The sequence below is a fragment of the Ovis canadensis genome, chromosome 25, assembly GCF_042477335.2.
Source record: "Ovis canadensis isolate MfBH-ARS-UI-01 breed Bighorn chromosome 25, ARS-UI_OviCan_v2, whole genome shotgun sequence".
NCBI lineage: Eukaryota > Metazoa > Chordata > Mammalia > Artiodactyla > Bovidae > Ovis > Ovis canadensis.
In genome coordinates this window covers 33,176,217-33,203,381 of record NC_091269.1, presented here as the reverse complement: position 1 = coordinate 33,203,381, position 27,165 = coordinate 33,176,217, and the positions used below count along the sequence as shown (strand labels likewise).

At 41.2% G+C, this 27,165-nt stretch overlaps 1 protein-coding gene across 1 annotated transcript in view; it reads left to right on the top strand.

The window, feature by feature from the left end:
* Nucleotides 1-27,165, top strand: part of CCDC6 (coiled-coil domain containing 6) — a 109,822-nt gene that overhangs the window by 47,554 nt on the left and 35,103 nt on the right. The window contains exons 2-3 of the mRNA XM_069571710.1: nucleotides 5,538-5,687; nucleotides 20,642-20,770. Coding sequence (XP_069427811.1) covers nucleotides 5,538-5,687; nucleotides 20,642-20,770 — 279 coding nt within the window. The remainder of the gene's footprint in view (nucleotides 1-5,537; nucleotides 5,688-20,641; nucleotides 20,771-27,165) is intronic.

Here is a 27,165-nt window from a genome sequence, read left to right as displayed (position 1 = left end):
TGTGGAGGAAGCACGAGATAACCTGGTGCTTCCATGGCCTAAGTAGAGGATTGTAATTCTCAGGCATGTAAATGACATCACTTCCTTAGCTCTTCTAATAGAAAAACCGCAGGTGTGGGCCTTGGGCTTGTCGCATGTCCTCCCTGTCACCCACCACTGCAGTGTGTGTGTGTGAGTCGCTCAGTCTTGTCTGATTCTTTGTGACCCATGGACTGTAGCCTGCCAGGCCCTCTGTCCGTGAATTCTCCAGGCAAGAATACTGGAATGGGTTGCCATTCCCTTCTCCAGGGGATCTACTGGCGCTTAAAACGTTAGCCCATGCAGGACCACGGCAGGATAGTAGTTTGTTCTGATAAACCCATGGGTATGCCCGTGTCCAGGTTAATCTTGTAAGAGGCGCCAGCCCTCTATCATGAGCCCCACCAAATGCAAGCATCTCCCAGAACAATTGATACAGGCAGTGGTGTACCTCATAAACGAGAGCAGTGTTACTCAGTTTCCTGGCTTGGTGTTGGTTTCTGCCATCCTGACAATTTGGTTTCAGATGCTTTATCAAACTGAGGTGTTAAGATCATTAAAATTTGAGTTGTAAGTTACTAAGCAACAGAATAATAAATTTAAATTATTAGAATAATGTATGTAAATAGGTTCCTAAATGTAAGGAATTTAAGTAATTAAAATAATAAATACCAGCCTGCCTGAATTTTAAAAATTAGAGCTTCAAGGAGTTTTTTAAAATCAGAGGATAACTGCTTTACTGCAGCACAACAACATGAATCAGCCATGAGTATGTGTGTGTGTATATACCCCTCCCTCTTGAGCCTCCCTCGCCTCCCCCCCCCAACCCCCAAGGTATCTTAGTATTATGATTTTTTGTTATTAAAGCAAACAGTATTCAAATTAAAGGTAATTTTGTAAAACAGTTGCAAAATCTTGGTAGGCACTTGAGCTTTCTCTTCATTAAATCCTTTACCTGTGCCTGCTGTCAGAGAGATAAATGCCTGTTTTTTGTTTTTTTTTTTGCTTTGGAAACCATCCTTTTCTTACTCTTGGCAGATGATGAGTTGCATCGTTTTACATAATTTTGGTCTTGGTACTTGGATTTTCTTGCCAGCAGTGAGTGCTCTTGTTGAGAGTTTTCACATTCTCCTTTCTGTGCCAATCCTTGATCTGCAGAAATATCCCTGATAGAGAACAGAAGCACTAAACAATCACAGGGGAATCTCCTATCAAATCTGTGCCCTGCTCGTAATAGCAGCGGGTCAGAATGATTTCCTTATCAGCAGAAAATTGTGCTCATTTGAGTATGGTTGCCTAAATAAATATGTGGTGACTCAGGAGGAAGTAATTGTTTTCTAAGAATTTTTTGATGAATCTTTATTTTTCCCTGTTTGTTGTTTACTCACTACGTCATGTCTGACTCTTTGCAACCCTATGGACTGTAGCTCACCAGGCTCCTCTGTCCATGGGATTCTCCAGGCAAGAATACTGGAATGGGTTGCCATTTTTCCCAAAGACCTTGGTAGATTGCTCCTGTGTCTCCCCTACCCGTCCCTTTCTTTTTTTCATTTTCTTTCTTTTTTTAAAAATCACTTTTGTGGAATGAGTAAACAGTGATGGAGACTGAGACATGCTTTATACTCTTTGCGCTCGTCACATCAGCAGAAGTCAAGTGAACCCTGCTGGGTTCACCCTGGGGGCAAAGTAGCAGACACCAATAAATGAATAAGGTAATGCTAGCATTCACTCAGCTTCTGAACACAGCAGTTGGAACCTTATCGAACACGAAAATATAATCACATTTTGAAAATAGAAGTATAGTTGCTGCACAATATTATGTAAATTACAAAGTGTACAATATTGTGATTAACAATTTTTAAAAGTTTAGTTATTATAAAGTATTGGCTATATTCTCCATGTTGTATAATATTTCCTTGTAGCTTATTTTACGCCTGATTGTTTGTACCTCTTCCTTCCTTCCTTCTGTAGTTGCTCTCCCCATTAGTAACCACTAGTTTGTTCTTTATATCTGTAATCACAGATTTTTTGATTTCCCCCAGATTTTTGCAGTCTTCAACTCTACAAACATATGCAAAACAAAGAGTTTGTAATTATTTGGCTCATAGTTTCTTTTGAGAGTTTAGGGAGTTATAAGCTAACCTTAATTGATTTTTTTGTTGTTTTGAGAAGAGAGTTTGATTTTTGAATTTGGATGTGTTTAGGTATGCTGAGATTTCATGTCAGCCCGTTTTTCCTGTTCTGTCCACCTGTCCAACCCCAAGATCCTTGCAAATAGCACCTGGCCTGTTTTGCTCCTAGTCTGCAGTCTACCTAGCTCTTGGCTTCTTTGGGGGAGATAAATTGGAAAAGTGATTGCTTTTACAGCCTAAACAAAAAGGGCTGTTTTGGAATGTGTGTGTGTGTGCATACATGCTAAGTCACTTCAGGCATGTTCAGCTCTTTGCAACCCTGTGGTCTGGAACCTGCCAGGCTCCTCTGTCCATGGGATTCTCCAGGCAGGAATACTGGAGGCGGTTGCGATTCCCTACTCCAGGGGATCTTCTCCACCCAGAGATCGAACCTCTGTCTCTCTCTTGCATCTCCTACATTGGCAAGCAGTTACTTTACCACTAACACCACCTGGGAAGCCTGTTTTGGATTTAAGGAGAAGAAAAAGACAGGATTTGAGATGAAGATCGAGAAGATAATGCCTAAAGAGCAGAGGGAAACCTTCAGGGAAAATCCAAATGGATGCTTCTTGCTTGTCTGTGATGCATGGCACCCACTGTGATGATCGTGTTTACCCACGGTCGTCAGTACACTAGAGCTGAGTTTTGAAACAGTTTTCTCTGGAGCCATATTGGATATAACACGCTGTCTTTTTCCCTCGTGAGTTAATTCTTAAAAATGCTCTGTGACCAGTTGGGGAAAGGGTAAACTAGTTTTATGTTTGGGGACCTGGAGTCTTATCTCCCAGATAGATGTTTTTTCTCTGTGTGTTTAGATGCTATGGGAAGCAGAGTAACAATCCCCAGTGCAAAAACTTAGTGAAAGGAGGTCTGTGTCAGGCCTGGTTAATCCCTTGTTAAATTAGATAGACTTTAACCAGCCTCTATAGAACAGTTCCTTGTGTTGTTGGTGGGTCCTTGGAGAGCTTTTTCTATTTCTATTGCCTAGAAATAAGTGGCTGTTCTAAAATGGTGACAAGGTTTGTTGGCTAAAGCCTGGGTCTCTCACAACCATCACTTGCTTTGGAAGGCACTTACAGAAAAGACCTAGCTTGCCCCCAATCCTTTTTATTTTTCAACTTTTAGGGCCTGGCCTGTTATTTTCGGCTGCTCACTTCTAGGTCCCTGTGCAGAGGGAGTGGTAATCTGCTGGGCCTTGGGGCCTGGTTCTCTGTTACTGGACTGTGGGTAAATTTACCAGTCATCTAAATAGGGAATGCCAGGTAACACACAAGAAGTTGAGTCTGATCTGATAATGAAGTGAGTTTATGGTAAACATCCTTTTGAAATTTAAGTGCAGAGTCAACTGCAAAGGCATTACAGTTCCCTTCTCTACCTTTTTGTCCTGTTCCTTTTAGAATAATCAAAATTCAAATCATATAGAACTTTGTCAGTCAAAACCAGAAAAACAGGTAACTTGAACAGATTGCGGGCTTGGATGTGTGTGTCATATATGCCCGAAAGAAATGCTTTGGATTCTTGCCCAGTGCACTAGTATGAGGTCTTGAAGTCTTAGAGTTTTGAAGCCGAGTTGGGGGTCAGTTTAAAGGGGAGAAGAAGTGCCAGTCCTGGGTTGTGCTTCCTTGACCTTTGGGTAAAGAGCACGACCTTGAGAAGCGCTGATGAATTACAGAGTGGGTAAGGGAACCCGGGGAACCTCCGGCCTGCTCCCTGGGTGCGCTTGGCTGGTCATAAAACCTGGTTAGCTCAGTGATGTGTTCTTTGCTGCTTACTTCTGGCCTATGCCAGATGACGTCTTAAAGAACTGGAGAGCCAGACCTCTTCCCTAAGCTTCCATTTTCTATGTAGCTCTTTTTTCAGTCTTAGTACTACATACACATGACTTTCTTTGGTAGATTTGCTTGGCAGGCAGTTCCAGGCACTGGCGTCCTTCCTGCCTATGATGGGGAGCAGGGAGGATGAACTCCCCAGAAACCAGGGCTCTCCAGGTGGGGGAGGCAATCCCAGCCAGCCCAGCCAGGAGAGTTGGGAGCGGCTGTCGGACCTTTTACAATAAAAGGTGGCGATCCTTTCAGGTAGGTGCCCTTTCTCCTCTTGCCCTCTTTGTCTTGTATAAGTGACAGGTGTTAGAGGCTTGGAATTGCTGCAGTTCTTTCCTTCTTGGACTTGGCAGATGAAATAGGACTGCGTTACTGGGGACTCATGCATCAAAATGTTGCAGCTTAAAAGATACTTTGAAGAGAGTTGAGTCCATTTAGAACAAGCCCCCATTTTCTAAAAAAAATTGGTTTCCTGCAAGGATGACTAGGTTTTTCTGTTTCTTCTGTTAAAACACAAGTGGAGGGAGAAATCCATGGGAGAATATTTTCATCTCCATTGAATGATGCCCGACTCCCTTTTCTTCTGTTTTTAACATTTAGTAATGCCTGTCCTTGCCCTCACCTCCAAAAAATTCCCAGGAGGGAAATAAGTGAAAAATGACGCTCCTCTCATCCATCCTTGTCTTTCATCCCCTAGACTCTTTGCAACAGCTACCTTTTAGCTGTTTGCTATATTTCCTTCCAATACGTATTTAATGAACATGTAAATTCATCTATGTCTATCTGTATTGCTTTTCAAATTTCATATCCAAACCCTTTCAGTAACATCTTGAAGAGGTGACATGATTTTACTTTGATAAACGGTACTTCTTTGCTTCAGTAAAAGATGTTACCTAGGTGTTTTAACTCTGAACCCTTCGAATGAGGAGACTTGTGGAGAGTTGTCATGAATTGATACGCATACCGCAGCATTGGACCCGTCTGCCATAGGAGAAGGAGCTTTCTGTATTCTGGTGATTGATTTGGGATAGCTTCTACAAACTGCAGACCATCTTTGTTAAGTTCTTTGAAATATCTCTTTAATAGGGCTTGCCTGGTGGCTCAGACAGTAAAGAATCTACCTGCAATGCAGGAGACCTGGGTTCGACCCATGGGTTGGGAAGATCCCCTGGAAAAGGGAATGGCTACCCACTCCAGTATTTTTGCCTGGAGTATCCCATGGACAGAGGAGCCTAGCAGGCTACAGTCCAAGGGGTCGCAAAGAGTCAGACACAACTGAGCGCCTGACACACTATCCATTTAAGATGATAGTACAGAAAGTCCCTTTGGGGTAACAGATTTACTTTTATGGTTGCTACTCAATTCCTGTGTTTTGTCGTCTTGGGGTATATTGGTTCACAGTTAAAAATAGAGCTGTAATTAAAATGGGAGCCCTTTCTGAAAATAAGAACTATATTTTAATTAGTAAATTCCTATTTGCTTAACATATTTTTGTTTTGTTTTTCTCTTTTTTTGAAAATTTTAACAGCAAGCCCGGGCTGAGCAGGAAGAAGAATTCATAAGTAACACTTTATTCAAGAAAATTCAAGCTTTGCAGAAAGAGAAAGAAACCCTTGCTGTAAATTACGAGAAGGAAGAAGAGTTCCTCACTAATGAGCTCTCCAGAAAATTGATGCAGGTAAATTACCTTTTCTCCCCTCTTATCTTCCCTGCCTGTTTTCTTCTCTAGGGGGGAAAAAATGACTTTGATCTAGCACTTTGCTTGAAACATTTGCTGATGAGGTTGTAGCTAAAATTCTTTAGAGATTAAAATACCTAAGTGAAGATGGCACCAGTGTAATACTCAAGACTGTGGTTCCCAGCTCATCTGCTTAGGTGAGGTACGATATTTTATACCCTGACCATTTTAAGAAATTGCTGATGATCCTGAGGCCTTAGCACAGGAGTCAGTGTATTTTGGGATTATGAGAGTTAACGCCAAATGTGAGATTTCTTTCTCTTTTTATGTTGAATCTGTAATGAATATATGGACGTTTTTGGCAACCAGAAGTAGGTCTTTTGTACTAATATATGAAGATACAAAGGGAAATGCCACTTTGAGGGGAGGAAAATATGTGTATCTGTGATAGTTAAAATTATGCACAATCAGTTGTGTTTAGATGGGTGAGTAATATGTTACTGAACAAATAACAAATGTTGAAACTTAACATCAATCACTAATAGTGTATAGAAGACAACGCACAAAACATACAGAAATTTTAATTTTTCTAGTTAGATTTTTCTACCTTCCCCTCCTGTTTGTTTTGCTTTCCTCTCCTTGATGCTTATTAGTAAATTACAAAAGTAAGATTTGTTTAGGGCAAATATCATGCAGGTTATTTAGTATGAACTTGAGAACAGTGGGTCATTGAGTTTTCATTATTTAACACAACATGTCCAAAATAGTGAATAGGTATAAAATTATCCAAAGAGAACTATTATTGGTATTTTTTTCAGATGGCTGTAAAAGGTAGAAATCTTTCCTTGTATTTTCTGTTCACTGGCATTACTAACAATTTCACTCATTAATTTGATCAAAATATGTATTCTAATGAGATTATAGCAAAAGGATATTTGGAGCCTAAAAAAACCTTCCTAAATTCTTCTCTTACCTTCTAACATATCAAATGTTGGAAGAAGAGACCAGAAAGTTTAGTGTTAAGACCATGCAATGGTCCAGGCACCTTTTACCCATCTTTTTATTCTTATTTTCCTACCTAATTATTGAATAAAGATACCACTATAATCTTGTACAAAATTTGGTTTATATGGCAGCTGTTGGGATGTGAAGGATAGAGATCCTCGGTCAGTATTATCTAGCGGAGATTTATGGTGGAGTTTCTGTGTTGAAATGTTTTCTTTATTCCTGCACATTCTGATTTAGAGGAAATAGGAGGTAGAAGATTAGTTCGACTTTTGACTCTTATCACACCCTGGCAGCATTAGACCAGTTATTCTAAATGTTGCTTTAAGGCTTCCTTTTCTGAGTTTTGTGTGTAATCAGATGCCCTGATTTTTAACACTTCGAGAAACATTTTTTTGTTTTCAACTTGCATAGTCATTGGTATTTGGAATCTTTGATTAAAGGACATTATAAAGCAGTCAGTATCCTAGCCCGATCATGCTTTCTTTTTCTCAAGAAAGGCTCATTTTCATCGTGAGTTGTTCTGTAACGTGTAGTTTAAATAGCCTCTCGTTAGCTTATTATCATGACCCACCTTTTTTCCAAGGACATTGATGTCCCTTAAAGCAAGCTACTGGATAGAGTGAACGCCTAAGAGCCATGTGCAACAGAAAGACATTAATTATAGTAATATATTTGGCATAAGAAGGTTTGAACTTAAAATTTAAGCTCTGAACATCTTATAAATAAAGCTATAACTTGGAGAAATGTAGTTTGTTTTTTTTTCCAGAATTATTTTTTCAGATTATTATTTTTTCCAGATTGTTTTTTCAGAATTCTTACATTAAAAGAAATAGTTTTACTTGGTTAGGAGAAAAATTTTCATATATTAAAAACTTTAATTTTTTGAGGGGCATGGATCTTTCTAAAGAGACTGGGTAATACATTAATACAAACTGGACAATGCAAAAAAATGTTACCCAAAGTAATTTGTAATGTGGAGCCCTGGTCTTCACATGTCTGGGTTATGTTCACCCTCAGTCAAAACAAAGTGTTCAGTACGAGGATGTAAATCTGTTGTTTGGGGAGTTCTAGGTGGATCTGTAGCTCATTAGTAATCCCACTTGTAGAACCTGGGCAAATGGATGGTCAACATGTCTCTGAGACATGAATCCCCACTTGGTTCCTAGATTTTATTTTCATGTATTATATATATATATATTCATGTCTCAGAGACATATAGATATATATGATTCCCTGGTGGCTCAGATGGTAAAGCATCTGCCCGCAGTGTGGGATCCTGGTTTGATCCCTGGGACGGGAAGATCCCCTGGAGAAGGAAATGGCAACCCACTCCAGTACTCTTGCCTAGAAAATTCCATGGATGGAGGAGCCTGGTGGGCTACAGTCCATGGAGTCGCAGAGTCGGACATGACTGAGCGACTTCACTTTACTTTACTTTCTATATATATATATATAGAGAGAGAGAGAGAGAGAGAGAGAGAGAGAGCGCGTGCACGTGCGCTTCGTCTCTGTCATGTCTGACTCTTTGTGACCCTTTAAACTGTAGCCCACCAGGCTCCTCTGTCCATGGGAGCTTTCAGGCAAGAATGCTGGAGTGGGTTGCCATTTCCTCCTCCAGTGGATCTTCCCAACCCAGGGATTGAACCCATGTCTCCTGTGTCTCCTGCATTGCAGGCAGATTCTTTACCCACAGTCATCAGGGAAGCCCTATATAAGGGAATTCCATATGTGTATATAGTAATAAATGCAGGAGCCTCTGGTTTGAGTTCTGGATCGGGAAGATCCACTGGAGAAGGGATAGGCTATCCACTCTGGTACCCTTGGGCTTCCCTCGTAGCTTAGCTGGTAGAGAATCCACCTGTAATGTGGGAGACCTGGGTTCGATCCCTGGGTTGGGAAGATCCCCTGGAGAAGGGAATGGCTCCCCACTCCAGTATTCTAGCCTGGAGAATTCTGTGGACTATACAGTCCATGGGGTCGCAAAGAGTGGGACACGACTGAGCAACTTTCACAAAAGTATCGATAACATAGACGTAAACCTTGCCATTGCAGCCAGTTTTGAGAGTGTAATTCAGTGGCATTAAGTACACTCACATTGTTGTACAACCATTCCCACCACCCATCCCCAAGAACTTTTTCAAACTGAAACTGAATCCATAAGAAATAACCCCTTATTCCATGCTCCTGGTTCTTTCTAAGACTTTTGAAAAGACACTGACGGTAGGTAGTGTGAGGTTGAAGTCTCTGGCAAGCTCCAGAGCTGTGCCTACTGTGACATGAACAGTCATCCCTCACTTTAGACACCAGGGATCAACTGCACACCGTTTTGTGGTGAATCCCTGTACCTTTGGCCAGCTGGAAGGCTCTTGCATAACTGCTGGAAAGAAGGGCTGTAGGCCTACTGTACCCATCCCCCGGGCTTTCCTGAAGGATTTCAGCCGGTCCTTTGTTGCAGCCTCACATTTTCTGCCACCCAGTGTGGTAGAACTAATCTCCATCTGGAAGATTTTTAGAGTAATTGGTACCAATAGACTTTCCCCACTGTGTAATTACTTTAATATGACTCTAGGATGCTTGCTTCTGGATAAGAACTTGTTATGATAGCCTACTAAGAGAAACCGTGCTGCCGGTGACACTGATGGACAGAGGAGTAAATTGACGTGTTCGCCAGGGAAGTGTTTAACATTTTTCACCCAGAGGCCGCGTAGAGAGGCTACTTACGGAGCAATTTTGGTTTTGTTGCTTGTGCTACGGCGGTTGTCTTTGATAGTGAGTGTTGCTTTTATGTGCATTTCAAAGGAATTCTTTGGTCTTGAGAACAAAATGAGATTATTACCATAAAGGAGATACCTCCTTTTCCATCTGCTGTGATACAGATGGTATCTAATACCTATAAAAACTGAATCAAATGTATTTAAGTAGATGAATAGAAATCTCTTTGCCCTGTTAAAAGATCATGTTTGGAAGATAGGTTCAACACCTCCAAATAGGTTAATCCTGTCTAAAGCAAAGAAAGACCCAGGCACAAACCAGCATGCAGTTTTTCTCCTTTATTTTTGTATACATCTGCTAGATAGATACCTTGGTTTTTTTTGTTTTTGTTTTGATACCTTGGTTTTGCAAAGACTCTTGTCTGAAAAATCTGCTTCCTTCTGAGCCTGGACCATGGGATCGATGACTTGACAGTAAGAACTGTCCTAAAAAGGAGTCTTCTAGTCTAATGCCAAGCCTATGTTAGAACTAAATTCAGCTCTGGAATGCCTTGAAGAGATGTTTGTTGCTTAATCATAATTTGTAATTAAAGTGTATAAGGAATGTTTTGTGATCAAATTCTTCATCAGAATTTGATTCTTAATATCTATGCTAGGAAAAAAAAAGTCTGAAAGACTATTCTCTGAAATGTTGGCTGTAATTATACTCGGGTGCTGAGCTTAGGGATGTTAATTTTCTCGTGCTCCTTTCCTTCTCAGTTTGTGGAGGTAACATGCATTACTTTTGTAATTAGAAAATATCTTACTTCCTAAGAAGAAAATTTAAAAAATACCTATTTTGTCCTTATGGTTTGAAACCTCCAGCTGTATCACTGAACTTGAGAGCTCATAGTCTTGCAATTGTTACCAAACCAGACTGGGGTCTGCTTACCTGATGTGCACCAAAGCTGGTCCACTGACGGGGCTGTGGTGAAAGAAAGTACAATGTTTACTGCAGGGCATCAAACAAGGAGAATGGGCAGCTTGTGCTCAAAAGACATGAGCTCCTCGAATGCTTTTCAGGAAGGGTTTTGAAAGACATTGAGGGGAGAGAGACACAGGGTGCATGATCAGCTCATGCCCAATTCTCTGATGGGTTGATGGTGAGGAAGTAGTGATGTTTCAGGAATCTCAGCCATCAGTCTTTCGGTTCCAACCAGTCTGGGATTTACGTGTACTGGTGGTCAGCATGCAGCTAACTTCTTCCACCTAGTGGGGGTTTTAGTATCTGCAAAACAACTCAAGGACATGGCTCAGGATATTATTTATAGCCCTGAGGAGGAAATAAAATAAAGGTCTTTGTCTTTGTTGTACGGCTTAACTATTATTATTTTGTCTTGCTTGACTGTTTTCTCACTTCTCTAATTAAATCTGCTATGTAACCAAAGAGCAAATTTAAAGCTTTTCTACAAACAAGAGGCAGGGGCCAAGGCAGGGGTGGGGGTAAGATGGAGGTCTATCCCTGGGGTGGTCCTGCAGGGTCTTACTCGGTTTCACTATCATAATTGCATCTGTTTATCATGGACCGCATAGACTGCAGTGCACTGGAGCCCCTTGCAGTGTCAGGAAGATTCTGGACTACCCAGATTGTTCATTTAGAGCTAGCATAAACAAAATGCTTTTATGATTGGCTTAACTGTCTTGTCAGCTGTGATACGATTCATTCCACTGGCCGCTCTTTAAAAAAAAACAAAATCCTAATTCCTCTGGCTAACAGTTAAGCACCAGTCACCAATACCAACTGGAAGACCTATTATTGCTGAGATGGATAGAGATTTTAGCCCCTGTGGATTTTCTCACTTGCTTTTATGTAAGCCCAAGGCATCAGGTTCACTTCCTGCTCTTGGGAAGCCCTGTTCAATTGTTGCCTACACTTTTCTCCACCAATTCTGCTGCCAAAAGTTAATGAATTTTTTTTTTCCTTTATTTAAAAGCCTGGAACAGGACTGAGATAGGAGTACCGAATATTATATAATCTATCTGAATGTTTTCACTCTAATCCAATTTTCAAACTTTAGACCTTAAAATAACAAGTTTGTGGTCTTGTACTGTAGAATCACATTTGAAATTGGATCTGGTCCTCAGAAAACAATGCCACTGTAGCTATTAATATAATAAAAATGATTGTACTCATTCTCTTACTGAGGAGACACATTTTTCTTACTGATGGCGGAAAGCACTTAAGAACAAAAGTTTTCTGGATCTCTTGTTACACGACTTGTTGTTACTATTATTGACTTGGTCCCTGAGGTGAGAACGCCTCCGGGAATTGCAGCAGTTGCAGATTCCTAGCATCTGTGGAAAGATGATATACGGAGGGAAGGAAGGAAGTTGTGGGCAAAAACCACTGCTAAAGCCGCCATTGCCAAGTGATACAGAGCTGAGACGTTCAGAAGGCTGCTCTGTAATAGCGTTATTCTTCCATCTGTGTTTGCACAGGAATGAAACAGAGTAAGACTTGCGAGAAGTCCCTGAATCTGCCCGTTGACCTAGACAAAGGCTTACATTCCTGGACCTCCTCTCTCCCCTCCCCTCTACCTGGAGTAATAGTTTCTCCTTCCATTCGCATCTTTAGTCCCTTCAAGGCTGTGTCTGTGGAGGGCAGGCTTGTCCGCAGGCACTAGAAGTGAGCGTAGATGTCCAGTTCCCTTCTGAAGCCTGTACGCCAGAATCTGAGGCTGCCTTCTTTTCCTCCAAGTTCTCCAAGTCACTAAGATGGCAGTGTAGTGATCTTGTTTGTTCAGGCTGCAGAATCACATGTCAGGGTGATAAATATGTATGAAACCCTGTTTAGTTCATTTTAAAGGCACCGAGGCGAACGCTGCTGTCACATCCATTCAGGTGGAGACTTGTTCTCCCGTGGCAGGGGAGAAGAGACCTTGAAATATGTTCTTCATTAAGCTGGCTCGACCAGTGGCCCTGTTGGCGTTTAGTTTTTCAGGGCTATTAATGCTGAGCAGAAAAATTGGCCATCACCTAATAGCTAACAGAACATTTGGGGCAAAGTTGAGTTGTGGGTTTTTTGTTTTTTTTGTTTTTGTCATTCTCATTGTTCTTTTTCATTCCACATTATCTGACTCTCAGCTGCGTGGGTTCTTTGTTTCTTTTCATGGAACAGGGGGCTTATACATTGTGTTCACGATACATCTGCAGAGGGCTTCTGGGATGTGTTTATTGCATTTTAAATGCCACAACCACCAGAGGCCAAATTATAAGGCAGAATTTTCCTGTTAGCAGCATGCCAGAAATCTCAGTCCAACGTAATCTGCATTATGATTAGAAAATACAATAAACTTGAGGCAGTTCTTTTAGTCTTCACAAATCACTGCGTTTTGGTTTTTTTTCAAAATGTGCAAAATATGTGTAGTATGTTACCATTATGGCTGGAGTTAATGTGCCAGTCTGGATTCCCCAAAATACAAGAGCAAGGTTTAGGGCTTAGCAGCTTTTCAGGTTGACTTCTTTGACAAAATATGGAGAAATGCAGGTAGAAAGTAAAAGTAGGAGAAGGAAACGAAAAATAATGAGATGAAGCTGGAGTGAGAAGTTGCTTTATTCACTAGGGTAGGGGTAAGTAAGCATTGTTATTTCTAGTTGAAAAGGTGAATCTTGGAGATTGAAAGATACTTGGCTGCACTGTAGATGGACTTGAACTATCAGTGGAAGTGCTGTGCAAATGATTTTAAACCTTGTAGTTATAAATGTTGCAGTGTTCTGCATTTCTTGGGGTTTTTTTTTTTTTTAATTTTAAAAAGTCTACAGTCAGCCCAGTTAGTAATTACCTTAAAATACAGAGATATATCCTACTACTAATTATCTTTACTTTCCTTTTTTTTTTTTCCTTTTAATTTATGATAAGTTCTCAGCTTAAAATGAATTCTTTCTTTGGGTGAAATATTCTCTACTTCTCAAAGAAGAAAGGGTTAATTTTTACAAAATGGATTTTTTTTTTTGGCAGGTTGAGTCCAGAGCCTCAAGAATTCCTTTATCTTATTCATTGAGCATCTTTTTTAAAATCTTGTTCCTAACTAGATCCTTTCCAAGGTGTTAACACTTTAAGCAGCATGATGCTATTAGGAATCAAATCTAGGAAGGTCAGACTTAGCCCCTGAGGTATTCTAAGTGGACAGGAAGCCTCATGTACTGGAGCCCTGCGCTCAGGTGAGAGCTTGTCCTCAGTGTTGAGGAGACTGACGAGAAAATAACATCCAAAAAAATAATTTATTTTCTGGAAGGGCCTACCAATTTTTTTTCCTTGCAAAAGTTAAGTATACTTTTGCCCTTTTTGAAAATCACAATTAGACAATTCAGGCAAGCTTCACTGAAGATAAGTGGAAGAATGAACAAGATAATGAAGAACTACTGGGAGGAGATCTGGGGAAGGTGGAAATTGAGAGGAGACCCAGCACCCAAGGCTCCCTTTTTCCTGAGCACATGTGCTATTTATTTCTTACAGAACAGCTAAGAAGCTGAATTGGGCTTTAGGCAGTTGTGTAGAGCTGGGGTTTCAGAAGTCAGAGCTCAGGGCTGGCCAAAGGTGGGGACAAAGATAAATTACCTCCGCTTTAATATGGAATCATGAAGAGCTATACCATCGGAAAAAAGTGAACTTTTTTTTTTTTTTTTGCTTCATTTGGATGAATCAGAGAACACAAAACTTTGGTTTTGGATTAAGGCAGACTGTGCTCATCTCAGCCTGAAGGAGGGGGAGTGTACATGGTGCTGAGCGTGTGTGGGAAGCGCTGTGGGAGGCGTCTTTGGAGCCGTCCCAAAGTTGCAGAAATTTGGAAGAAACGGCTTCAGGTACTCTAGGCAGAGGATACAGAGTGATCAGGACTGGGCTTGGGGTGCGGCGGCTCCTGTTAGTGTGGTGAGCAACAGGACTTGGGGTCTAGAAGCCCCTGCACCAGAGTGGTCTCCAGACACGTTTGCCCAGGATGACGGGTTTCTTTTTTTCTTTTTTTGATGTGGGCGATTTTTTAAAAGTCCTTGTTGAATTTGTTAAGATATTGCTTCTGGTTTATATTTTGGTTTTTTTGTCATGAGGCTGGTCTTTGGCTCCCTGACTAGCGACCAAACCTACACCCCCTGCGTTGGAAGGTGCAGCCTTAACCGCTGGACTGCCAGGGCAGTCCCTTCAGTTTTTAAAATGTGGGTGTTTTTTTTTTTTTTTTTTCCTCCAGGAAAAGAGTCTTTAGAAAAAGACATGAGATGGGCCTTTAATCATAGTTACCACCACTCTCTATGCTGAGATTCATCATTCTTTGTCAGGTGCCTGGACCCTGAAGACATTTGTGTGTGCAAACCTTAGACTGTCACTTGGGCTGAGTGTGAAAGTATGGGGAACTTGCATGGGGACTGGATTGAAGGTGGACTTGAACATTGTACCGATGAGTTTGGGCTTACTCTGCAGGAATGAGGGAGCCATTATAAGGTTTCGAGCAGGGTGTTGAATGAATAGAAAACCCTACTAGTTTAGTTTAGCATGAGCTACACTGGACCCGGGGTATCGATTAGGAGCTTTGGCAGTGGCCCAGTGAAGAGGAGTAAACGATTTGAACCAGAGCACAGAAAGCACAGGGTGTGTTGGACAGCTGTTCTGGGGGCTGACTCAATGCCATTTGGTAACTGATGAGATGTGAGGTATTGACTGAGAATAACAGGACCAGTGACAGAAGGGGGAAGGAGGTGGGCTTAAGTGTGGGCCCAGGAGGCGTCTAGTGGTGATGCACTGAATTGAAGGTGGGAGGTTGACTTTCTGCTCAGCAGAGCTGTTCAGATTGGTTTAGAGACTCAGTATTGTGAGAGACAGTTATTTTTTTTCAAAGCCCATGTTAACTGCTTGGAACAGTAAGTCCCCTGCACGTGAACCTTTAAGCTGTAAACTTTAAAGGATGCGAATGTTTGTTCACTTGTTCGTTCACGTAAGTTAGTTCTCATGGCTAGCATACACTGTCACACGCGTGCTTCCTCCACAAGTGGTTGTGCTTTTGTGTGCTTGCTGTACAGTTCTGTATAGAGTACAGTATCTTTATTTCCAGCCAGCGATGTCTGGAAGCAAGGATAAAAGCAGCACTATAGAGCTGATTGTGTTAGTCAGGTACCTGGGCTTACTTTGTCAAATTGGACTTAAGAACACGCTCTTGGAACAAAACTTGTTCACATGTAGGGGGCTTACTGTGTTAACTACATGACAATTATTTTTGGCAATCCAGTGATTTAATGTAGTCCCTGTTCTATGGTGGCCTTTATTTGGTTCAGTGCAGATGGCTCTAGTTCTTGGTAGTTGTCAATAAATGAGGGATGTTGGTTGCAAAACTGCAGGTTGTACAGAGAATGGTTAGCATTGACTAGTGCAAACAGAACTGGGGGCATCTTGGGTTTATCCTCGAGTTGAATCGAAAAAGCTGAGTCTGGGGCTGGTGGCAAGAAGGCGCGCCTCCCTTGGCTCTGGGTGGACTAACAACAGGCCCAGACGTGCAAACACGCTTCGCCAGGCCTGGGATTTGGCAAACCTGCTGCATGCTGGGTGGGTGGGCTGGCCTAGCCGCCAACCTTCACGTGCACCTGCGCCTGCTGGAGAAGGTTTTGCCCAGAATAAAAGCCATTCAGTGAAGAGCTTTTGAATCTCTGATATAAGAAGCCTGGTTCACTGAAGTGGCTCCAGAAAACTTTGGAAATTATGAGAAAGACAACAATTATCGGTAATTCAATGATGCTTAAGGCTAGCCTGTGTTAGATCAACTTAATGCTGTACTCATGTCTTTTAATGGGCTGGAAATTGGCTTTGGGACTTCATATGTGACTGGATACAATGAGAAAATGCTCCCATTTGAGTGCTTAGAATTTTCCAGGTTTGTAGTTGTGTTTTTGCTTATGGCTTTTTCACTTATGTTAATATATTTTTCGTGCTGAATCCCAAGGAGTAAATCTTTATTTATATAACCCTAATTCCATTGTAAATGTGCTGCTGGTGGATCGTCAGTTATGTAATTTCCATTCTACAAGATTTCTTGTTGTTAACGGTACAATATATTGCACGGTTAACAGTTCTAAAGCTCTCCTGTAATCTGTGAGATTGACTTTGTAAGAAGTATATTTACAGAAAATGCTGATTCTGACAACAAATTTTAATCTACCTAAGCATTTTGCTTTAGATATATTAAAGGCAAGCAAATGAGTTTTTTTTTTTTTTTCCAAGCACATTAATAGAATTTACTTGCCTCTTTACTTCTCAGTTTGAATGATTTTTGTTCCAGTTTAGGATCTCTGACCTGATTAGTAAGATTAAGAATTGCTTATGACATTTAGACCTCTGATTAAAAATTTTAAATCATGTCTTAAATTTTATGCCCATGTTGAAGACGCTACTCAGAAATGAAACTGGAGTTTAGTTTTTCTGATAGGTCCTGAAAAGTAACAGTGAAAGTGTTAGTCATTCAGTCGTGTCTGACTCTTTGTGACCCCATGGACCGTAGCCCGCCAGGCTCCTCTGTCCGTGGGATTCTTCAGGCAAGAATACTAGAGTGGGTAGCCATTCCCTTCTCCAGGGAATCTTCCCAACCATAGGATCCAACCTGGGTCTCCTCCACTGAAGGCAGATTCTTTACCACTGAGCCACCAGGAAATCATCTCTGATATGTCCTGGGTCACCTAAACCAGTCTTCCTTTTATGGTTTTTGTTTATGATGTCATGGACTACAGCTTTAAAACAAGCAGGTGGAGGGAATTCCCTGGCAGTCCAGTAGTTAGGGCTTCATGCTTCCACTGCATGGGGCATGAGTTCTATCCTTGGTTGGGGAACTAAAATCCTGTATGCCATGAGGTGCAGCCAAATAAAAAAATAAATGAATAAAATAGATGAATTCAGGGTGTTGGTTCAAGTCCTGTTGGGGCCAGATAGCTTGAATTTACATGTATCTGTTTGAAACAAACAATTTCTGAAATTTTCTCAGGTGCATTGTCATGAGGAAAACTCTGTGGCCTCTCTTCTTGCCCATCTTAATTCTCTTCTCATGATTGTTCTGGGGGGTTGTTTTTGTATTTCTTGCTGTATTTCTCTTTTTTTGGTGGTTTCTTGGTTCCAAGGAAGAACCAGATTTTCTGTTTCTAGTGTTCTGTTTGGAACACTAACTCTGTGCCCTACCCCTAAATTGCCTGTCACCCGAGAGATGGCAGAACAAAACAGGCAGCAAAGCTGTTTGTTCCAGGTCTGTCTCTGGGGGATGTTAAAAACTGTGAGTGTTTGGCTGAGTTATATCTCAGGATGGCTTGATATTTTCCAAATGGTTCATACAACCCAGGGACCTCGCTTGAGTTCTGGTAACGACAGCTTCACCATCACATTTTCCTTTGGGTATAGCTCTTGAAAGGAAAAAGCCTTTTAAAATTGAGAGCTTTTGTAGATTTCATTACTAGCTGAATCAGTATTCTTAAAGGAAACACCTTAGCAGTTATGGACGGTGTTAGACCATCTGTCTGTATGTGAGTCTTTTCCTCTAGGTCAATGAGAATCTTACCTTTGCTCAGATTAATATTCTGTGACAAATTGCTGCCTGGGTCAGGGGAGAGATTTTCTTGACATTAGATTGCATCCTTTATTGTTTGGGGCTTCCCTGGCAGCTCAGATGGTAAAGAATCCATCTGCAATGCAGGAGACTCAGGTTTGATCCCTGGGTTGGGAAGATCCCCTGGAGAAGGAAATGGCTACCCACTCCATCCAGTATTCTGGCCTGGAGAATTCCATGGACAGAGGAGACTGGCGGGCTATGGTCCATGGGGTTGCAAAGAGATGGACACAACTGAGCAATGAACACTTTCTCTTTATTATTTTAATTTACTTAAGAACACAAGTATAACACTAAAAAAAAGGGAAGAAGGAGGCTCTTTGAAATAAAAGTGGCAGCAGTTGAAAACATATTGGGGAGACTTCCCTGGTAGTCCAGTGGTTAAAAATCCACCCTGCAATGCAGGGGACGCAGGTTCGATCCGTGGTCGGGGAACTAAGATCCCACATGCTATGGAGCAGCTAAGCCCGTGCACCACAACTAGAGAATCCCCGTACAGTGGAAAATCACGCATGATGCAGCAAAGATCCTGCGTGCCACAACTGAGAATGGCGCAGCCAGTATTTTAAAAACCGTATTGGAGGAAAACACATCTAATATTTAAAGAAAATTATGCAAAAGGTTTAAAAGTTTTAAGACAAAAAGTTCATTTTTCTAAAACCAGTAGATATCATTTAAGCTTAGCATTCATAAACTATTTTAGGGCAAAGATAATGTCTTAACTATAGATTTCACTCCCTTCTGGCTCTACTGTGCAGGTGGAAGGAAGACACACCACACAGGTAATTTTTAGAGAATGCAAGAGTGAGATGAAGAGGTCCTTGTTCTGCCTTTTTTCCCTCATAACTGATGCCTGTCCCATTGGGGGCCTTTGTGTCTGAAATGCTGAGAACTGTTCTCACTTTCTGACCATTCCTCTTAGTTCCTTTAATTACTGCTTGATCTTCCAGAACCTGAATTTTAATGAGCTGGTTAAAAATAGACTTGTCACTGTAAGCACCTCTTCATATCTGCTTGCTTTCTGAGTCCCTGCAAGGTTGACCAGCTTTTTTGGAGTTGCATGTAAAAAACAGTTGGAGGGAAACCAGCATCTGTTTAGTCAACATTTCCCATGTTGAAAGACAGTGTCAGATTTTGAACATTTTTGTTTTCTTTTTAAACACCAAGCATGGTACTTTCAGAGCAATGGAAATTGTTTCAGTTGAGGAGATGATTAAGTATAATCTTTTGAGGTTTTTAGGCCCACCGAGCTCTCTCTCTTGTCCAGTGTACCCTCTACGGGTTCACAAAGAGACATAGCTTTCCTTGGGCAAGCATCCGTGTCTGTATTTAGCCATTCAACATTCGGAACGCCAGGGGTGCACTAGGCACTTGTGGATGGAAGCGTGTTTTGCCAGCCCCTCAGGTTTGCTGAGGATCTGGTAGGAGGACTCTGGTTTAGAGTTTAGAGCATGGTTTGGGGCCCCAGGCTCTGCCACGTTCCAGCTGAATTACCTTGGTCTGGTAACCTGTTTTATCACATTAGATATGGGGGTTGTCATGCCTGCCTAATACAAGCATGGTATGCAGTGCCTGCCTGAAGAAATGGTTTTGGAGGTAGAATTAGGGAGCATTGGTCATCTTAGACCTCAAAATCAAACTGTGTGCTTCATTGTTTTTAATAGCTTTTGCTTAATTTGCCTATAGTTCTGAAAATATCAGGCCCTGTGGCTCATTCCTATTAACCCCTACTATGAATCAATAGCCCCACCCAACTGAGAACATTGGAAATAAGGCACCGTGATTCATGAGAACCCCAGTTGTGTGTCATGGAATTTCTTTTATTCTCTTTTGGTTTTGAAGTTTGGAGTACATTTTTTTAAGATTTCTTTTGCAATGACCCCATAACCTTATTTTTTAATTGCATAAATAAGAGGCTTTCCCTCTTGGTTTTCAGAAAAAGATGTAGAAGGTGTGAAGTTGGTCTCATTACAAGAAGTTAATTATTTGTACTGATTTTTGCCAAGTATGCTTACTAGGACACTCGTAAATAGCATTCAGAATACTTGACCAGGTATTTTCTGTGATTGTAATTTCTCTTCCCTCTCTACATACATTGTATAAATGCCAAGTAAATTGCATGAATGCAAGTAAACTGTAATTCATTTAATAAAAACTGACAGTTGCAAATTTTCTATTTTTTAAATAACTTTTCTGGCCAAGGTATAAAAATTTTCAAGTCTGCAAGGGTTATATATGTGCTGAAAAATATGTTTCCTTCCTTTCCTCATCCCCAGTTCTTCCCTACAGAGACAACCACTTACATGTTCTTCAAAATTGAAATTGGTGTTTAATCATGGTTTGATGCTGTATACATATATATATACACACACACATACATGTGTATATATACACACACATATATATTTATACATACAGACAGACAAGTGCCTCTGATTATGCACTATAATTTTTGGTTATAAGAGGAATCAGGAGCGGGTTATTAGGTGTACATTTGGATATACGAGCAGAAATGAGTAAGGTAACTTTTATGATGACCTCCTATACTTGGTTTAACCAGCTTTTAGAGCCAGCATTATCATGGCTTTTGAGTGTCTTGATTTCCATATCGTTTTTTTTTTTTTTCCAGTTGCAGCATGAGAAAGCTGAACTAGAACAGCATCTTGAGCAGGAGCAGGAATTCCAGGTCAACAAACTGATGAAGAAAATTAAAAAACTGGAGAATGATACCATTTCTAAACAGCTTACCTTAGAACAGGTAAAAATGTATGGTTCTCTCTCTGTATCCTTAATTAGGATAGTTCTTTTTTTTTTTTTTTTTCCCCTCATATCATCAACTGTTCTTTCAAACTTTAGAAGGTCCTGTGGAATATCAGTGAAAAACATTTTTCAACTTTTTCTTCACACAGTGGGGACTTCCTATCTGAAGTATGCATTGACAGTTCTGCATAGCACCTCCTTACTTTCTCATGCTCTTTTGTTCTTTTCAACCACAACTAATAAGGTCTCAAGAGATATATTGTGATGTACTGATTTATAGGCAGGAAATGTTAGGTTCCTTTTGCAAAAGAGGGAAGAATATGTTTTGAACCACAGGATCCCTTCTGTGAAAGTTCTTGAGACAGTGGGACTGTGGAGCAAAAACTTCTCTTTCAAGGGTTCTTCAGAACAATTAGCCCTTTTGTCTTTGAATTATTAGCAACCTTGTATGAACCTAGTCTTTTCCCACCTAGATTTGTTGATACAGGTATGGAGTCCTAGACTCAGTCACTCATCCTGGTTCAGCCACTGGTTAGTTTTGTGACCTTGCATTAACTTCATTAACTTTGCGGGGGTCCAAGTTTGCCATTTGTAAACAAGAGAAGCACAAGCTCCAATCAGGAGTGGCAAGCTTAGAAAGGTGCAAAAGGTGGAAAGCACCAGTGCACAGTCCGTCAGTGCGTCGCCCTTGGTAGACGTTAGTGTTTGCCTTAGGAGGCCAGGCTGGTCCTTTTCTGCCAGCCCAGAATCGTGGCCCGCCATCATCGGTCCTGCCAGGTTGGCGTGCCAGACAGAAGTTCCTGTTGTCTCTGGCCTAAGTGCCCCTAATGCTGTTGCCACGCTAATTTATTTTCCTGAAGTTGGAAGAGACCAAGCATAGTGTAGTGCTACCTGGTTTCCATGTAAAATTCAGTATATTGACATTTTCTAGTTCTTCATGATTTGGATCCCAATTATCATTTTGATGATTTGGCCAAGGCTTCTGTGCAAAGTTGTCTGATTTATCGCAACTTTAGCGTCTTTCATATGTGGAGCTTAGTCCATGCTAACTGGTTTTTGAATCACCCTCAGGACCGTTCTCATTTCATCACTGTACTTGAGACTGAATCGTTGTGGGATTATCAGGTGTAAGAGGAAGTGAGCGTTTATTTTAAACTAATTAAACTGACTTTTATTTTTTATTTTTTTGCATTCTTCCTCTATCTACCTATATCAAAGGATGGGTTACAGTGATTTCCAAGACTTTGAATAATGGCCTTGAAATTTTTTTTCCATTCCTTCTAGGTTAAAGAACAAAAAAGTTCCATTTCCACGGGCTGGCTATTTTGCAAAAATCCAGAGTAATCTAGTCCTACTATTCCTCTTTGGAATTCAGATGCAGTTTCCAAATTTAGAAGACTCCTCCACCTCTCACAGCTTAAAAACATCTTGTTCCGAAGTTCTCCTGTTTAATTTCCAGGATAGACGGTAGCCAGTTCCATTCACGTTAGTTTTAAAAATGTTTGTGTAAGCCCCTGACGTCCCACAAACTTGTTACTGGTAATTGTTAATCAAGATGTGACCAAGTGGAATTCTCACCCTGGTTGGAACTGTGAGAACTTTGCTTGGTCATCACCTTCCCTGTGATGGCTGTCAGTGACGGGAGCGGCTTCTACCTTGTGTTTGCTCATAGATTCCAGAGGAGACTTTGGAACCCTGACCCCCAAAGTTTAGCTGTGGCCACAAGGTGGAGGTAGAGTCAGAAAGAGAAGGGAGAGAGGATGGATGGCTTCCCCGTGTTAAGGCTCATTGGAAACCTCAGTAACTAAATGCTTTGAAAACTAGGCACAAGTTATACCTTCTCCCCAGTTAATGATTTAGTGCCCTGTAAGACTCATATCAGACCTCAACACTAAAGAAATGGATTTCCACAATGGAACGTGTACACTGTAAAGTCCTTAACTGGAAACTTAACTTCAGATGTGGGATGAAGTGAAAAAAAGTGAAAGTGTTTGTGGAATATCAAGTCTGTATTTTATTTTCTTAATTAAAAAACTTTTTTTTATTGGAGTATAGTTGATTTACAATGTTATGTTTCAGGTATACAGCACAGTAAATCAGTTATACATACACATATATCCACTCTTTTTTAGATTGTTTTCCCATAGAGGTCATCACATCAAGTCCTTGTTTTAATTAAGATGGAGAAATGTAACATTATCATAAAACATTGCCCCCTTTCTTTTGATTAAATGTTGGGGATTTCACTCTATTTTGTTTAGCTACAAGTAATTTTAGTCTGTGTTTGGAGAGAATATTTATGTTCTACAGTAGAAACGAATCTCTTCTGTGTTTCCGTGGGTATGCTCTGACCCTCTCTTATGGCCATCTTTTGGGATTGTCATCTGTATTATATTTACTATATATGTCATAGTCTGTATAATATACCCTATATTAAAGTTACTATAAGAAGAGCCAAGACAGGTGTTATATTACTCATTATGAGGATATATATGTGGTCATGCCTTTGCTCTTGTCTCTGACAACACATTTTTAGAACTAAAAGCTATTGGAAGGCATTTATCCTTTGGGTCCAGTGCCTTAGCATTGCTTTGTTGAAAGAGTTTAAATAAAGTGTGGATTTGGACAGGTTATTGGAGAGCTGTCATTTGTACTTCAGAGGGCAGTGTAGGGTCAGGTTGGTTTAGGGCATGGGTAATGGACTTGGATAGACCCAAGGCCAGCCTTGCTGCAAGAGCAAGAAAGTGTGAGGAGACGGAAATGGGAAAGCTATGCAGTAAACAGTGGATCGAGGTTCTGCATGGCTTAGAGGTGCTGAGAACACAGAAGAGATGGTGAAGACATAAAGTTGAATCCCTCTTCTTTGTTACTGGGCAGGGGAAGAGACGGGCCTTCGGCAGTCTGCACGTGTGGTGTCTTTGAGGGCATACCCTTGTCTTGCAGAGGCAGCCACGTAGCCATACTACGACTCTTGCAGGCCTCAGTGTTGGAAGGTGCCCAGCGGTTACCTTCAGCCACTAGCCAACGTCAGGTGACTGCAGAGGTTTGAGAAGACCCCAGCTTCCAGGGGCAACACCCACTTCTCCCAGTGTCCATCACCATATATAACTTTATCCTAGAAGCAAGGCTTTAGAATGAATTTCAATCCTCAGCAAGTAATTTTTTGTTGTTGTTCTCTTTATGTATCTGTTTATGGCTGCACTGGGCCTCCTTGCTGCGTGGGCTCTCTCTAGTCGAGGGGAGCAGGGGCTGCTCAGGCACAGTGTGCAGGCTTCTCATTGGGTCAGTAGTTGTGGTGCATGGGATTGGTTGCTCCACGTCATGTAGAATCTTCCCGAACCATGGGCTGAACCTGTGTCTCCTGTGTTGGCAGGTGGATTCTTAACTACTGGACTATCAGGGAAGTCCAGTTTTTTGTTGTTGTTGTTCACTTTTTAAAAAGGTAATAAGGAAACATTTTGTGTATTTTAAGTTCCACAAAGAAGAAAGGCACATTGTCACTTTCTAGCTCTTAGTACAATGGTTCTGAGTTAAGAATATAAGACGGCCTTTCTGCCTTACTTGTCTAGCAGGTAGTACAAGCCAACTGACGTCACAAGCAGTCCACATACAATTCTGATGCTGCTTATTTTTAGTGGCTGCAATGACTAATTCTAGTGTGTTACACAGATCATCTGTTGTCCTGGTGACTTAGCAGCTAATTGAGTGGCTAGTGGCTTGTGTTCAGGTCTGCATCTTTGATTGGTTGATTTTTTTTTAAGTTGGAATAAGATATTTCCTAGGTTCATGGGTAATGTGGGCATACTGGGTTTAGTTAGAATTCGATTCATGCTGGCGGCTGCCCTGGCAAGCTCTGTTGCAGGAGCTCTTCAGAGAACAACCGTGTTCCATGAGCCTTCATTTGCATTAAGGAGAGGAAACTTGGGGCTTCTGGGTAAAGAACCTGCCTACCAGTACAGGAGACGCAGGTTCGATCCCTGGGTGGGGAAGATCCCTTGGAGAAGGGAATGGCAAACCACTCTAGTATTCTTGCCTGGAGAGCCCCATGGACACAGAAACCTGTTGGGCTACAGTCCCTAGGGTCGCAGAGTCATACACGACTGAAGTGACTTAGCACACACACGTGCACAGAGGAAACATAGTGACCCCTGTGCATCTTTTGAAGTTTGATTTCACAGACTCATCTCAAATGATGAGAAGTCTTAAACTTTTTTAATTATAAGACTAATCCATTGTGCTTTCAAGAAAATGTGGAAAACCTAAACATGGAAGTACAACCATGAAGAAACATCACCTAGACTACAGTCCCCGCCTCCAACAACTGCTATTCATGTTTTTCATCGTCTTCCTTCCCTTTGTCTTTTTCCTCCAACAATAGAGTAGTGAAAAATGCACACTGTTGTCTAACACTAGTAATAACACTAATAATAATGTGTCTAACAATAGTAGAGAAAATTAGAGATACCAAGGGATAATGTTGTTAACAATATATAGTGTTGTCTAACACAGGTAATAACACTAATAAGTGTCATCTAACAATAGTAAAGAAAATTAGAGATACCAAGGGAACATTTCATGCAAAGATGGGCACAATAAAGGACAGAAATGGTATGGACTTAAGAGAAGCAGAACATATCAAGAAGAGGTGGCAAGAATACACAGAAGAACTGCACAAAAAGGATCTTTATGATGCAAATAACCATGATGATGTGATCACTCACCTAGAGCCAGACATCTGGGAATGTGAGGTCAAGTGGGCCTTAGGAAGCATCACTAGAAACAAAGCTAGTGGAGGTGATGGAATTCCAGCTGAGCTCTTTCAAATCCTAAAAGATGATGCTGTTAAAGTGCTACATTCAACATGCCAGCAAATTTGGAAAACTCAGCAGTGGCCACAGGACTGGAAAAGGTCAGTTTTCATTCCAATCCCAAAGAAAGGCAATGCAAAAGAATGCTCAAACTACCGCACAATTGCACTCATCTCACATGCTAGTAAAGTAATGCTCAAAATTCTCGAAGCCAGGCTTCGACAGTGCGTGAACTGTGAACTTCCAGATGTTCAAGCTGGTTTTAGAAAAGGCAGAGAAACCGGAGATCAAATGGTTAACATCCGTTGGATCATCAAGACAGCAAGACATTTCCAGAAAAACATCTGCTTCTGCCTTATTGACGACACCAAAGGCTTTAACTGTGTGGATCATAGCAAACTAGAAAGTTCTTAAAGAGATGGGAATACCAGACCACCTGATCTGCCTCCTGAGAAATCTGTATGCAGGTCAAGAAGCAACAGTTAGAACCGGACATGGAAAAACAGACTGGTTCCAAATTGGGAAGGGAATATGTCAAGGCTGTATATTGTCACCCTGCTTATTTAACTTCTGTGCAGAGTACATCATGCGAAATGCTGGACTGGATGAAGCACAAGCGGGAATCAAGATTGCCGGGAGAAATATCAACAACTTCAGATACTCAGATGACTCCACCCTTAGGCAGGAAGTGAAGAGGAACTGAAGAGCCTCTTGATGAACATGAACGAGGAGAATGAAAAAGTTGGCTTAAAAGTCAACATTCAAAAAACTAAGATCATGGCATCCGGTCCCATCACTTCATGGCAAATAAATGGGGTAACAATGGAAACAGTGAGAGACTTTATTTATGGGGCTCCAAAATTACTGCAGATAGTGACTGCAGCTATGAAATTAAAAGATGCTTGCTCCTTGGAAGAAAAGCTCTGACTATCCTAGACAGCATATTAAAAAGCAGATACGTTACTTTGCCAACAAAGGTCCATCTAGTCAAAGCTGTGGTTTTTCCAGTAGCCTCGTAGGGATGTGAGAGTTGAACTATAAAGAAAGCGGGGCATCGAAGAATTGATGCTTTTGAACTGTGATGTTGCAGAAGGTCCTTGAGAGTCCCTTGGACTGGAAGGAGATCAATCTAGTGAATCATAAAGGAAGTCAGTCCTGAATAGTTATTGAAAGGACTGATGCTGATGCTGAAACTCCAATACTTTGGCCACCTGATGGGAAGAACTGACTGATTGGAAAAGACCCTGATGCTGGGAACGATTGAAGGCAGGAGGAGAAGAGAACTACAGAGGATGAGATGGTTGGATGGCATCACCAACTCGATGGACATGAATTTGAGCAAGCTCTGGGAGTTGATGGACAGGGAGGCCTGGCGTGCTGTAGTCCATGGGGTCGCAAAGAGTCCGACATGACTGAGCAACTAAACTGAATAATAATGTATTGTAATTTACTGCCCTGCTTTTAATTTCGTAAAGTATTACAACCTTTGTGTTCACATTTTAGACAAGGTACACAGCCAGACATAATCATGGTAAACCCGAAAGTCAGCTTGATGGGGATTTGTAGCAAATCCTTGAAGATGGGT